The 15,524-nt window shown below is 45.7% G+C and overlaps 1 protein-coding gene across 4 annotated transcripts in view; it reads right to left on the bottom strand.

The window, feature by feature from the left end:
* Positions 1 to 15,524, bottom strand: part of LOC144148707 (PAS domain-containing protein cky-1-like) — a 122,623-nt gene that overhangs the window by 10,540 nt on the left and 96,559 nt on the right. For all 4 annotated transcript variants that reach the window (XM_077680223.1, XM_077680224.1, XM_077680226.1 and 1 more), the window contains one exon: positions 5,796 to 5,854. In XM_077680223.1, the coding sequence (XP_077536349.1) occupies positions 5,796 to 5,854 (59 nt within the window). The remainder of the gene's footprint in view (positions 1 to 5,795; positions 5,855 to 15,524) is intronic.

The following is a 15,524-nucleotide window of genomic DNA, read 5'->3' on the forward strand; positions in this document are numbered from 1 at the left end:
CTAAAATCGCTGCTTTTTTTAACAATCAGCCTCTAATTTGGTGTATAATGAATATCTGCCAACTGTACGCAGTATTTCATGCAAAAATTTTTGATAGTTTATAAAAAAATACTTCTAGAGATTTTAGCCTCTCTTGCATAAGAAGCCAAGAGCTGGCTTAAATGCTCTGTGTTAAATGCTACAGGCGTCCTTCGGAAGCGCAATATTAATGGTGGCAATAACCGTTCGTTTTTTTAAAAAGGTATTTACATAACATTCACACAACTTTTATTAATGTTCGACAGAAAAAAATGTGAATAAAAACAATTTTGTTTAGAACATAATAATTTTGTTTCGGTATTTGTAAATAGCTTTGGTAAAAAACCTACAAAAATGGTGCTGGAAATTCGAATAGTTCAAGCGAAAATATTCTTTTTCCCAGCGGTAACGGTGTTTTAAGAAGTCCTACTTCGACGTTTTCGTTTCATATTTTGCCATTGTCAGTTCTTGCGGGAATTTTTAGAAAAGCGAAGTAATATTACTAGCATGGGGCGCTTCAGGCAGTAAATATCGCTGTAATCTGTCAAACAAAAAACCAATTGCATGCGGGAAAACGGAATAATAGACGACTGACTAGACGTAAAGAAATGTTTCGCAGTGCATGAGCAATGCTATGTAACTTAACGCAGTGCCTTTACGGAATAGTATACTGAATTGTAAATTCGTCCATGTAACTACGCGCCATATTTCCAAAAAACTTACAAAAGTAAACGTTAATACGGATTTTAATGAGAAGATAACGAAGTAAATACTACTGTGCGTCAAACGAAGCTTGCAGTGACCAGGCGGGCCACATGGGGGCGAATTTGGCGCCATTTCTAAATGAATTATGGTGAGCACCTGAGGTTGCCTCTACGTGGATATGTTTTCAAAGAATGTTAGCGTATTCTGGAAGTAGAATAAAATAATCCACTTTTGTCGGTTTTGCCCTCAATCCCCCTTAATCCCCCCTCGATCTACCTCATACAGTACGCTGCCATTTCGCAGTCTGGGTAACATTTTACAGTTCACACATTTTAAACCCTTCGGTTAACTCGTCACGCCGTCATTTGGCATAAGGGGTACATGTTAAGTTATGAGCTTTTTAATCATTCTCTTTATTTTTATGCCACGATTGGAATCTAGGGTAAGATTTTACGCTTGTCATTTCTTAGTTCCTCTCCTTACACTTTATCGCGCCAATTCGCAGACAGCAGCACACTCTACGCTACGCTTCTGTAATGTCTCTCCTCGTACGTTATCCCGTCATTGACATGCACGCTTAAGTTTTAGAGTTTGCGCTTCTAATTTTCCTTATGCGGTATGGCACTGTTTGTGTTGCAAAAGGACATTTTAGAGTTTACACTTTTAAATCCAGAGCATTTCTTTAATTCACGATGTCACCCGGCGTTGTCGGCGTGCCTCGGCGTCCGCAACAGCCGTTCCAGGTGCGCCCTCTCCCCCACTCCTCCTCTCCCGCATCACGCTACCCTCCTCGCTCTCAACAACAGGGCCGCACCCCTCCGCCTACACTATATAAAAAAATAATACCGGCGCCTGGTTTCGATCCCACGACCCTGCGGGGGGAACGCAAGGTACATGGTGCTCTACCCACTGCGCCACAAAGCCGACACAGAATGGAAAGCTACGAACGCGCCTTATATCCTTGACTCATTCAAACTACGTCAAGAAGCTGCTGATACAACGAATTCACTACCTGTGGGCGGAACGCGAGGTACATGGTGCTCTTCCCACTGCGCCACAAAACCGACACAGAATGAAAGGCTACGAACGCGCCTTATATCCTTGACTCATTCAAACTACGTCAAGAAGCTGCTGATACAACGCATTCACTACCACCAACTCCCCAAACACTAAACGTTAACGCAATACACACACCCCCTATGCGACGCACTTACTCGAGTCCCCCTCGCAGGGAGATGGGCCCTTTTTTTATTCCTTCTCCACTCATCCTAGGCCGCCATTCATTGTAAATGTATTATTTTACAATTTTTAGTCATCCTCCTCCAAAGCTAATGTGCCATTGATATCCGTAGTAACATTATTTTTAAACATCTTTATTCCTTCTCCTCAAACGTGAAGCCGCCTAGTGACTTATGGGATAACTTTACACTTTTTATTCCCTCTGCTCACATGTAATGCCGCCATTCACACCGAACGTATCATTTGACAGTTTTTAACGTTTATCCTCACAGACTATTCTGTCCATAAAATCTAGGGTAATATTACTGTTTGCACTCTTTTATTGCTGTTCCGCAAGTATTATGGTACCATTGACATGCAGTGTAAGATTTTACAGTTTACACTTTTAAATCGTTCTCCTCACATGGTATGTTGAATTGACACCCACGTGACCGCTTTTAAATTTACCTTTAATAGTTTCCTCCGCACACACTATGCTGGCAGAGGCACCCATTTTACAGATTACCATTTGTAATTTTCTCACACACTATTGCACCGTTTGATATCCAGGATAGCATTTTATACGATACCCTGTTTTAGTCAATTTACTCGCACGTTATTGCGCGTTGCCACCCCAATAACAATTTGCACGTTGCAATTGGTAATGCTTCTCTTCAGGCGTTGTGCTGGAATTTCCCATACAGAATAATAATACCCAAGTCAATGTCTTACAGTTTACACCTTTTAATCATTTTTTCCGCTGTTGTGCGACCAATTACATATAAGGTAACATCTTACACTTTCCAATTCTTTATACTTCTTCTCACACGTTATGCAGCCCCTTGGCATTCACAGTAAACTTTTATGCTTCGTACTTTCATAAACTTTTTCGCATGTCATGGCACCTTTTGACATGCAGAGTACAATTTTAGACGTTGCACCTCTTTGCTTTTTCTCCTCACACGTATTGTCGCTATTGACACCCGAGATATCCTTTCACACTTAACAAACATTCTCCTTACAATCAAATATGGTATTGACATTACGGGGAACATTTAACCTTTGCACTTTTTTATTGTCCTCTCAAGTTATGCTGCCTTTGCCATCCAGGGTGACATTCACAAGATTTAACCCTTTACATCACATGCTTATCTGCCATTGGCATCGAGCTAATCTTTTACACTCCTCTTGTCTTCTCGCACGATATGCCGTTATTGTCATACAGGTAACATTTTCCATTGCACACTTTTTTATTATTTTTAACACTATAAGCCGCCTGTAACAACCAGGGTAACATTATAACATTATATCTTTGCCCTTTTCACCGTTCTCAATTGTTAGCATCGATTTCAAAGCCAGGGAGGGACTTTGCACCTGTCTCTTTTTATTCCTCTGCAGAGTTTCTAAGCCATTTTTGAGCCTGTATCGCAACTAGTACTTTTACAATCGTCGCAAACGTTAGCCGCTCTATCACAGTGATGCTCACACTATACAGTTTTTTCCTCCCTTTCCTCACGGGTTAATCCCTCGGTTGTTCCATCTCCCCACACGCTTGAGGATTGGGAAAGTCTTTCGGAAGTGCCCAAGACGAACGTTTCCAACATTGAGGAAAAAATGGGTTATTGGAGTATATATGACCACCAATAACGACGTCTGCACTGGTTGGGTAAGAAAGCTCGAAGCACGAAGTTTTATAAGTGTTTTCTGTGTTCAGTGTGGGCATAATAATACTTTAGAGTTAGGCCAGTATGGGCGCTGTTTCTAAAGGGTGCATCGTATACAGACTAACATGACATGCCACTCGAATGCAAGATTTCAATCTCAATAAACAGGCGCTTGGCTTGAAAATTTCGTAATAAGCATAAAATGCAACGCATATAAGATAATAACAGAGGATGGAAACCCACGCTAGACGATACAATGGTATACAGGAAACTCGTACGGAGAAGCACAAGAAAAAATACCCAAGAAAAATCTCTTCATATGGGCAAAACTGAAACCAATCACAAATATCGAGAGAAACGTAAGCTGCGACGACGCCGTGTTGTACTCTGGGAGGGCGGCTGCTTCGGGTTAGAGGTTAATGCGAGCCGCAACGCTCGGGGGACCCCATCGCGGGGTCAGAGGTCGATCCGGCCCTAACCTCTGCGTTTCCACGGGCCCCATCTCCTCACATGGGGTGCGGGGTGGCTGATAAGAATTACCTGCCGGTGGGGATGGTACCATGGAGCCTCTCAAAAAATATAATGCCCACCACAAAACAGAGTGAAAACGTGGAAGGATAACGTATATATCCTGGTACCACGCTACATCCATGCTGCGGAACCGCCCGTGTCGATGAAAAAACACGCTTCTTTGTGTGCAGTACGGTTGAATGTTGAGGAGGCTCACCACGTTCGAAGCGCCGGCCATACCGCAATTAAGCATACATTCTCTCCACGATGGTTACACGCGCAAGGTAGGGCGCAGAAAAGCCACACCAAGTAGCGGTCAATCAGTAGAAGGGGCAGAAGCGCGAGTATGTTCGAAAACTCACATGCGCCCAATTTTGCATACTACAGACGGTGTAGCCGCACGCAGCCTATGTAAGGGGGCCCACGCCACATCATTATTGTAACACAATAGGGGTAGAGTGTAATGGTTTGCTTTTCTTATAAAAAGCCAAAGCATTTGCACATTCGATAACGGGGGCGTATAGGCAGTTGAGACTGCGCGCTCAGAGAAGAGGATGCCTCATGTTTTGCCCGGTTCACACGCTGCGCCGTGCAATAGGTGTGTGCGTGACACGCAGATGACGAACGCCTGCACCGCGGCAACAGAAGACGGATGACCCCTCGCACAAAACGGAGGGAGAGGACAGGAATAACACCGCCGCCATATGCGTTTCCGGATACGGATCGCTGTAATCGTTGACGCCGGCAGAAGCGAATACATGCGGGCAATGAATGTTCATGTTCTGTTTGCTAATAGGGTGTGACACGCAACGTAAACTGTGCGTACGCAGTCGCTCAGGCTTTTCTCACTCCCTCTCCTCATTTCTTTTTTTCATTTTGCGGTCACGCTGCCCATGTAGTTCGCTATTAAAGGGGGGGGGGGCGCTTTCTGGAAAGTTCGAGGCCGGTTAGCTCAAATGCAGGGAGCAAATTCTCTGGCAATAAAAAGGACACCTATTTCTAACGCGACACCACCGATGGTACTGGCGCCACCATAGCCTCTTTTTAGAAGCAATCGCTGGTGTCAGAAAAGCCTGGTATCAGAAAAACATTCGGCAATCCCGGCGATGACGTGGTCAGATTGAGGGCCAGCTATAGTCACGAATAAGTTACCAGAAAGCGCAGAACGGCAGGGCTTGCGTATAGAAATGAATAGATACAGTCTTTCACGGTTTGTCGGCGAGTATGATCCTGTGTACACGGACCAAAGTGTCTAAAAAGTTGCAAGATGGCGGCCATCGCTGTGAAATGCTCAAGTACTGGGGTGAAAAATGTAGGCATTCTTTGGTCCGGGAATACTAGAGAGGACAAAAATAACAGATCTTACCCACAAGAGCCCCTTCAACGGCAACTTGCTACGGTCCTTGCATCAACACCCTTCGGTGGCATCGTTTGAAGCAAATGTTCAAACACCAATTGGAGGTAAATTCTTTTCGCGTTCACCTTTCGTGGTGCTATGAACAATTAGATAGATGAATTCATCACTCCAATACGACATAATTTTAAATCAAAGGCTTTTATCTGCAGTATCCGCAGAATGCTTTCTTAGCGGTAGGTTGCGTCACATTGTATGACAAGTTCCCGATTTGACTGGTTTTGTGCAAAGAATAGGCGTGGCTACAAAAAGCATGCCAAGCTTACCTTGGAGAAGCCGAAGTGAATCAGGGGTACCTCGGGTAGGATGTCGTGTTTTCGGAATACTGTAACAAAGAAACGAAGAAATTAGGAGGTGACCGCGAATGTATAATTATGCACTGGACTGTAGTAAAGAAATTAGAGAGTGAAAAACACGACACAAAAAAATAACAAAGCGTGTCCTGTCGTTCTTCGTTTGTGTAGTTGTGTTACCGCTTTTATTTGTGATAACTGTGGGCCAACTTGCAGTTCAATGTGATTTATGTGGCATTGTAGGCGATGTTCCCGTACAAGGATTGCCTATCAGATTTTTGGCCAACGAAATTTGTGCACTGAGAGCTCTGAGACGTTTTCAACAATGGGGAGTTTTCTAATGAGAAAGGCATCCAATTTAGAGAACGAAGTGGGTGCGGAGAACTGTTCGCACACTGAGCATCAATGTCTGTCATTTATTGGTAGTTTGAAACTACTCAGGGGGAGAGAAGAAAGTCGTAAACATTGCTGACGCTTGGTTTAATCGAACTTCGCCTGCAAGGGAGCCTGGAGAATGCACAATATTACGGGAAAGTAAGCTGGCGTTGAATAACGACGAAGATGGAGTGTATGCACTGCGCTGCTTTTAAGGTAACAGCAAATCAGCATGTAAAGCATGAATCGCTGAAACGTAATAAAGACTAGCACAAATTTAACAGCACTAATAACTAATATTATTGCTAGCAATGGAGTCGCAATATCAAAAATATTTATTATTTACAATGAGATAGCTGCCGCATCCATCCTCGGATTGTGCGCGTGGCGAGGTTGTTGATAAAGTATATGGGAGAAGTGGCGCAGTTTACAAAAACGCTATGTAGGGCATGCCGTCGCAGTGAAAACTCCGCTAAAAATAGAGTAATATAAACAGCAAATAAAGCTGACAGCTTACCTGTGCAAGATTGTGCACAAAGGGGGAAGTGAATATTTTAGAGGTGTAGCAGGAATCGTAGCGCAGAGATTGAAGTGCATGATTTCAGCAATGGAGAGCGAGAAAAAAAGAAATTTCAATGGTCGTTGCTTTTTTGCTCGCGATGTCAGTTAATGAAAATTCTGCTTTTATAAAAATATTAGCGTTTATTGCTACATGCAAACATGTCAATCATCCTTGTGTTGTTACGGAGCGTCCCTTCGAATTGCAGGACTCTAATTTGTATACTGCTAATTTGTGACATATGTTACAAAGGGCTACATTTTGGCCTGTCAGTAAGATTTGAAGCGTGATATAATGTCCAATAAAACCACGGGCACGCCGTGCACAGTCATTTGGTAAACGTAAAGGCTTTACGCTAACATAGTGTTAACAAACGTTAATAAACTGTCGCGTCAGACACAATGCGTACATCCAAGGTTTGATCACTCCCTATCTACAAGGGCACATGAAACCGAGCGGGCAGCGTTCGGAAATGGTTATCTCGGTGACTCGGAAAAGAAGTCTTTTAAGCCGTGGAAAGAACCTAAAGGCACAAGGTAGAAAATACAACGCCCGCAGGTGGGACCCCAACGATCGACTCCCAAATATACAGTAGGCGGGGCCGGGGTCACCGCAGGAGGCGGGGCTCCGCTAGTCAATTTGGAGGCTCATTCAAAAATATAGTGCGTATACGCAGGCAAGGACCGGGTGTGACGCAGAAGGAGGTCGCACGTGGAAGTGATGTGCAGACTGTGGTTGGACAAAGAAGAGAGCAGAGGGACGAGAGCACTGCCTTTGGGCACTCCCCGTGCACTGACTTTTCCTCCATACGACAGGGGTGGGAAGGTGGGTGCAGATGCATCAAAAACAAAGTTAGTGAACCACATGTTTTGTTTTTAGTAAAATTTTATAGTCAAATTTTCGTTTGGTCGACAAGCTATGGTGCGTTCACAAGTAAGACTGCAGATTTTCGTCCATCACGTCTTTTTAGGCCAGGATTCGGAAGTACCACGCGGTAGTGCGCTAAACAGTAAGCTTTAACTTTACCGTCAATGTCCTCAACCGAACTCACAGAGAAAACGTGTGTCGCTTCTGCGGTGCGTAGTTGTCGCGCAGGGAAGTTATTTCCCTTGCTGCATCCACAACCCCCATCTATCCGTGCTCACGGCGCCACTCTCGGAACACGCATGGAGAGCACGAAGCCGGTGCAGATGGTCGAATATATACGCAGTACGCAGGGCCGAACGGACGCACATGGTACCGGTCAATCGGACACTGGTGCACAGATATGGTAACTACGGTGATTCAAACTGCCCTTGGGCCGGGACAGTTTGTCCCACGAGGTCAGCGGAGCTGTAACTTGCTGCGCGGCCTTTTCCCCAACACCGACTATATGCTCTCCCCTTCCCCGTCCTCCTCTCCCCTAGCAATCTGTCGGTATCTTCTCGTCGCGGACAAGCGTTTGCCTGTACCCCCCGGCTCTGAGCGCGTAATTAAATAAGCCGCCGGCCCGACGCCACCAATATCACAGTCTAGCGCTCTCTCCTTCATTCCTCCAGCGCGGCTGCTAAACCACCTAGTGGGGCGGGACGCTTGAAGGGACACCTACGGGGTATTGAGAAATGGCCGCCATGCAGTCTACCGGGGATAGCGATGAAAATATCCATACCTTGCCTCCCTTAACATTGTCTACACCGTGTCTTTAGTGAACTGGAATCAGAGTTTCTCTAATACAGAACTTACGGACACTTCAATTTTGTGGGCAACCATCAAAAGTAAAATTGAAAACGCGAGATCGTGAGCTCATAATTATCACGTCTGTGAAGTTAAGGACTTACTATCTTTTTAAGGTGACAAGGCTGTCTGGACAATAAATGAACTACATAATTTCTTTATGTAGTTATTCTTTTGACGCGTTTCCGCGGGGTTGAAGCTACATGTTGAATTAACGGATATCAATGTCACTCGTTGGAGAAAGTTACCAAACGACCGTTTAGGTATCAAAAAGAAAGGTATCTAAAAAGATGAAAGAATGGCGCCTGCCCTGTCATCTTTCTTCAGTCCGTCCATTTTTTAGCGCTCAAGCCATGTCGTTAAGGTATAGTAGCTAGAGGCAATTGCAAAAACTTGAACGTTGACGATTGACGGGTGACAAAAGTGTATACATGTGTGTACGCAACTTCTTTTTTGTGCAATCTTAAACATGGTGGGCAGTAAACTTATAAAAGGGGTATTGTTGAAGAGCATACATTGCTGATATCTGTTGGTTTGGCTGAATGCTGTCTACACAGTCTACCACAGTGGGACATCAAAGCACCATCAGTTTCATCACCATGCGTCCAGGAAGCGGTTGAAAGTAACTATGAACTTTTGTAACATTGCAATGTCTAGAGTGCGATGTGCAGCGGTGGAAAAACTTTTAAAAAGGCACCCAGGTAGTTTCCTGAGAACGGTATAATTTCTGATGAATAAGATGGCGCTTTTCATTTTAACTGTCTTGTTGTTCCACCCATGGGTAATATGAAATCACCTTTCCAACCACAGATGTTTTTCCGGTAGCATATCATTCATGAAGATTATAGTTCAAATGTTGGTTTCCTTTTCATTGTTTCAATGCTCACACGCCTTACGCCATGAAAAAATGTGGCTGTTTAAACGGACGTTTGAAGCTGCGAAGAACGAAAGAATCAGGCTGTTGCTTAAATCGATGGTCAAAATGCAGGCTCACTTCACTACGTCGTGTGAATGTTTAAAGACGAGCACGCCAGATGTTCAAGTAACGCGTGCAGTTATAAAAGCGTCCATTGCAAATTGGAAATGATAAAAAAAGCAAACGCACCCGCGGCGCCACTCCTGCGAGAAAATCTTCTGCAAACGTACCCCCAGATTTAACATGAAAACCGACACAGCCCAGCTGTATACGCTGTATAACAGTATACTGGCCACGTGTCGTCTGCTAGTGGGGCGTCTGCTTTCGATTTTGGCAAGCGGACGGCAAGGTATTTATTCAGAAAATGGATTGCATGGTTGACGTCCGAAAAATTGACGCCCGAAGCGTGATGTAAAATGAAGGGCGAGGAGTGTTAAGTGTTACAGTGCTTTCGTGAGTGCAGACCGGGTGGGCTCCCTCTCATACGTTTCTTGTGATCTTTTTTTTTCTGCAGGGCAAAACGAAAACTGGAGTTCAGAAACAACCAGCCACTAAAGAAAAGAATAAACAATCACCCCGACTCCCTCTTCCTCTAAAGATCACCTTTCACGTGGTATTTCCTATTCATGCATCCCCGTTCACGGCGCGACGAGGCAAGTCGCGTCACGCACTAACACGCGGTGATTGAGGGTTACGAAACAGTGGCGACTGCGACGGCGGCTACAAACGCCGCCAAGCATCAGACGTCCAGAGGCAGACAACGCTGTTTCTACCTGGCGCCGTCGAGACGTGGTCGGACTCCCCCGGATCGTACTGACGTCGGTCCCGACGATGCCCGTTTTCGGGGCACCCCTGCCCCCTGGAGACCAGCGACCGGACTTAGAGCCGGATTTCGAATCGTCTGTCCTTTCTCGGCGCCTTTAAAGGGGCCATTTTGTTCGCCTTACACATTTCCAGAAGGAAAGCAAGAGCGACACGATTATGTGCACCGAAACGTCGCGTCATCTTTATACAACCTGTCGTTACGCGAGCCCGCACTGTATGGGTGTGTGTCCGTGTTGTTTTTTATCGACCCGTCACACCTCCCAGCGGACCATCACTCTGGAAAAGACAGAGCGGCAATCTCAAAGAGAGAGCTGGTGCTGTAGACGCGAAATGTCGGGTATAAGGACATGCACGCCGCTTTGTCGGCGTCTTGTCTTGCCCTGTTTGTGAGTCCCTGTTGGATTAGAGGCCAATACTGCCGGAACCTGCTTTTTGTGTCTCCTCTTAGTTTTCCTTCCCCAACTTTCCTCCCCTGGATCCGTACCGATCCCGCCGCCGAGATGTCATACTATGGAGAAAGCGGTACTTTGCTGAAAAGATGATGATAGGTATTAGGTACTGAGGGGGAGGTGCCCAGGACAACACGGATATGTCCGCTCTGTGGTCAAACCACGTGCGTCATTTGGTGCGGGCTGCCACTTTGTGCGTGTATATAGGCGAACAAGGGAGGGATATGTACTTCTTCCGGCGAAAAACACTTGTCCTCTTCCTATGGTTGATGCGGGATGCGTCGCCCTGGCCTCGGATGGCGGTGGCCATATAGAACCGCGGTATGCTGCGCCAAGGGTGCTTTGTTGCGTCTCCGTGTACGTGATGCAAGGGTGAGAATAAAGCTGCACCGCAGAGTTTTTGTCGGTGGTTCTTGCAGTTGTTTTGCGATAACGAATAGCCACTGTGGTTTTGGCCTGCACAGGAGTAAATAATTTTCAATAACGTGTACAGCCAGCTCCGCATAAAGCAAAGAATACAATGAGGCAACACACACACGGTGACAGCTTGCGCGTGGATGATTCCATTTTGTATGCGCACCAGTCGACTATGGTTTTCACAAGGGAAGAAAATTTGAATGTATCAACACGTGGTACATATGACATACCAGCATGAGGGGGCCCTGTACGTGGAGACACTTCTCCTTGGAGGAGGAAGGCGGAGCGAAAATTTAGTGTGGAGTCGAAATTGAATTTATTGTTGTACAGTATGAAACCAGAATTGCACCCTGGCTATATTTCTGCGCTTTACGAGTACGGGCAAGCCGGCAAAAAATAAGGACACAGAGACTCCGCCCGTTGACAAGGTTAACAATTAACCTTGCGGCATGGTCTTTCTATCCGTTCCAATTTATTTATCATGCTCATTTGATCCTGATCCCAGACTTGGAATAGCCCATTGTGGTGGTACAATCATTTGGTACGCCTAGAGCATTATGTGTGCTGTAGCATCTTTCAATTTTCGCTTAATAGACCGAGTTTTCCTTGGGGCAATCCACAAAGTTTTCGATGTGTTCGTTCCAATTTAAAATTATTCGTAATTGTCACCCCAAGTAAGTGTGGGACACGTTGATATAGGCTATTATTTATTGTGTAAGTTAGGTGCAATAGGACGTTCTTGTTGTATACGGTCATGTAAGCCGATTTGTCAAAATGATTTATACGCCCTACGTAATAAACCAGTCGCAAATTCTATGCTGACATAGTAAATAAGGCAATGGTGGAAGTCATTAGCAATGTTATAGACGTACAGCAGAAAGAACGTAGATCCTAAGTCCGGCCCTTGTAGCCCCGCAGATAAAACCCGTAAGAAAGAAGATCGCTCTACTGCAGTTTGTTGAAAATATTGCTTCCTGTTCGTAAGGATGTATAAATCTGTTTGGCAATATGTGGGCACTCCAACTTTGTACAATTTTTTTAATACGTTAAGTGTTGCAGACCCGATAAAGGTCCGTTGAAAAATCAATTGCTGTAAAATAATTCGGTCCTTGTTGTTAATTGCAATGCTGAAAGCATGCTACAATTGAAAAAGCTTCCTCACTGTTGGAAACCTTTCGGGAAAATCATACTGCTTGCTGTAGCATAAGGTTTTTCCAATGCTTTCAATCTAGGGTGCGATATTATATGTACTGACATTTTGCACGTTAAGCACGCACTACTACCGACTCCCACGGTTGGCATCCACAAATAACAACGCGTGTCGGTGCTTTTGTTTTTCCAGCTCGCCGTTTAAATGAAAGAGGGTAAAATGTTTAGCGAAGAGGGCTAAAACAGACTGTCGGCTACAAGGAGAGAGAGCCGGCGGGAAAAGTCATTGTGAAGCAAGTCACGGCGTCCTTGAAAGCCGAAACGCATGACAGGGCATTTATGTTTTCCCGCTGCTATGGCCGGCCGCGTTTTTCTGCGGTTTCGTCCGCAAAAGTGCAACCGCCGCAGTCTTAGCGGAGGCGTGGAAAAACGTTAGCGCGCCGTGGCGTCCTTGGCTGGCGCAACTGGCGCTTCAGAAGCCGCGGAAAGGCAGCGCGCCGTCCTCTAGCTGAGCTCGCAGCGAATTGCAACAACACCGTTGCCGAGGCCCCTGAGTTGTTTGCCTTTTCTTCGTCTTCTTATTACATTCTTTCAAGTACTGCTTTCTGCCCTTACGGCGCACAAGCTTCGCTAAGATCCGAGGTTTCAGTTCTTGCGTCAACGGCCGCCAAATGCTTCGGGTATGAACGAGCGCCCGCTAGGCACCCCTTTCGACGACGTCTGGAATGATACGCGTGCAAGGCAGCGCGAATCTCGCATTGGCATCGCACCTCTGATATCTTCGCCAACTACACACGGGTACTGGGGTGTTTCGCTGACCACGCACTTCATTATGGACATCTGCATTTCTGCGCAGCGTGTGGAAGGTGGCGTCTGTGGTATGTATTCCATATTTGCGAAAATGTTCACAAGTTTTAAAATACGAGTAGCAAAAAAATTAAACGCAGTTACACCCCGTGTGCAATCTGGTGGAGAAGCACATCTGCGATTCTCATGTGTCCAATGCGCCTTTTAACGATGGGCTTGGGAACTTTTTTTAGCCCTGCGTGCCGCCAGACCTACAGCAGACACACAGAAAGGCTGGACCTACATAGCAGGCCCGCTGTTAAAATCGCGCATGAAGCCGCAATACGTCGGAACTCATAAGACAAAACGGTAGCCAAGTCGGCAACGAACTTCAAGGCGTAAATACGTACCGTGAAAACATTGGTTGTGCTGCAACATATCCCAGACACCACAAACCGCAAATCAACCACAAAATACAAAAACTGTGCACCAATGCTAAGGAACCAACGATGAGGAGCTCACAGGGGCCCTATACGAAGACCTAGACAGACATGACACTCCTCGAAGAATTACAGGATATTATAGCCTTCAGAAACAACATTACATCATGAACAGATTGTCATGAACGGGAAGGGACACCGCCATTCAAACCGTTCTCACTTACTACAAACTCCACTAAAACGAAGGCACGGAGCCACGGTGGTGGACAAGCGCTTATATCGGCACTCTTTGTACGTTTGTAGGAAGCCAACCACTTTTAAAAACCTGTGGCTCTTTTCACTAACATCACGTATAAGGATGCTGTTCGAGCACGTACTGAACAGATTCGGACCCTGCAAACCAAGACCCTTTTGGTGCAAACATTGTTTCGCTTTTGCTCACGCTTCAGTCCTACAACGTCGCGACTCTATCACACAACTGCCCCAAAACCAGCCTGGTATTAGACCCCTAGGATACAACTGACAAGTTCCGCGTCAACAAGCCTACGCGCAGACCTGAACAACATAATCTGTGGAGGGCATACATGCGCGTACATCAGCGCTTTCCTGTGACACCGCACCGCCACTGTCGGAATAGGGTCATCAGAACTAGCACTCTCCACAACGTGAACAAGTAAGCCCCGCATGGAGCATTACTGTCGCCAGCACTTTTCAATTCAGCTTTGATGAAATTCCCTTCCCTAGGGACGGTGATACAGAACGTGCACCAGGAAATCTCTCACAATGGCATCACTATTGGCAAACATTGTGAATATTGGAAACATTGTATTCGACATGCCATGGTAGGAGAGACCACATGAAGTAATAGGGTGAGTTATCAAGTACTTGAAAGCGAACGAAACGGTGTCTAGGATTAGAACCGGGGCAACGCGACAAAAAAAGAGACAGAAGAAAAAACAATCAAAAGGTATTTATTGCTGACAAGAATTCAACTGAGCGGAAAGAACCGATGCGGATGGGTAAACTATTTCACTGTTCAACCGTGCGCGCGAAAGATCTGAATTTGGACGTGTTAGTACGGATGTAGAAATGTGTCATATTAAGACCATAATAGTGACCTTTGCAAGAAAGCCAGTAACGCTTCAGGTGCTTGTCGTTTGGGCGCTTGCAAAAACAGGTGAGAGTGAAAGAGTTGCAGCGATTCATTGTTCCGCGGTGATGACAGCTCTGATAGGTTCAAAGAGGGTTATGCTGACTTAGGTGAAAAAGCACAGTCGTATTACCGGAAGAGGAATAATAGCCTCTTTATACGGAATTAAGTTGATCCTTTTCGCCCTGTCTGTAGGGGCTCCATACGTGTGACTCTTACTCGAGTGCAGGGTTGATAAGCGTTTGGTACACAGCGAATTTGGTGTGTAAAGGGTCCCCGATAACCTACGCTGGAGGTAAGCAAGTCTTTTGAAGAGATTTTACAGTGCTGTAATAAACATGATTGTACTCGGATAAGTTTCTAGAGAGAAGCACGCCAAGTTATTTATATGGGTTAACTCTCCGCGGTGAGAATCTATTAAATGAGTACCGTAAAATACCGATCAAGCGCCCCCCACCCATGCAAGCGCTCCCCGAGCGTTTTCCCGGAATTTAGCATTTCGGTACATGACCGAGCAAGCACCCCCTTTCACTTCCCGCCATTCCGAAAGTGTTTTTTTTTCGGGCTTCTGAATGCCACCGTGTTCAAAGCCGATGCCGAATCCAATTCAGTCCAAGTCGTTGCTGCGAGAACGCGTTTCGGCGTTACCAACTATCACCGCCATTTTTTCGGGAGCAGTTGTCTTTGTTCGCTATGCATTCGTACACAGTAAAAAGGAAGCTCGAAGTAGTGGACTGGCGTCGGAAAAATAGCAGAAACGTGCACCTCACTTCTCGCGTGTTCAAGTTAGACCGTAAAAGGGTAGGTGAGTGGGATAAGAGCTATGAAGTTTTGCTGCAACGAAACTTCGGGAAATCAAAGGTTCGTCGCAAGTTGAGCAGTGGTGCCCCCGTCTTCAGTGAAGTTCTCGATGACACCCTGTA

Source organism: Haemaphysalis longicornis, unplaced genomic scaffold (genome assembly GCF_048455015.1).
Source record: "Haemaphysalis longicornis isolate Haplotype H1 unplaced genomic scaffold, Haemaphysalis longicornis Haplotype H1 scaffold_8, whole genome shotgun sequence".
Classification (NCBI taxonomy): Eukaryota; Metazoa; Arthropoda; class Arachnida; order Ixodida; family Ixodidae; genus Haemaphysalis; species Haemaphysalis longicornis.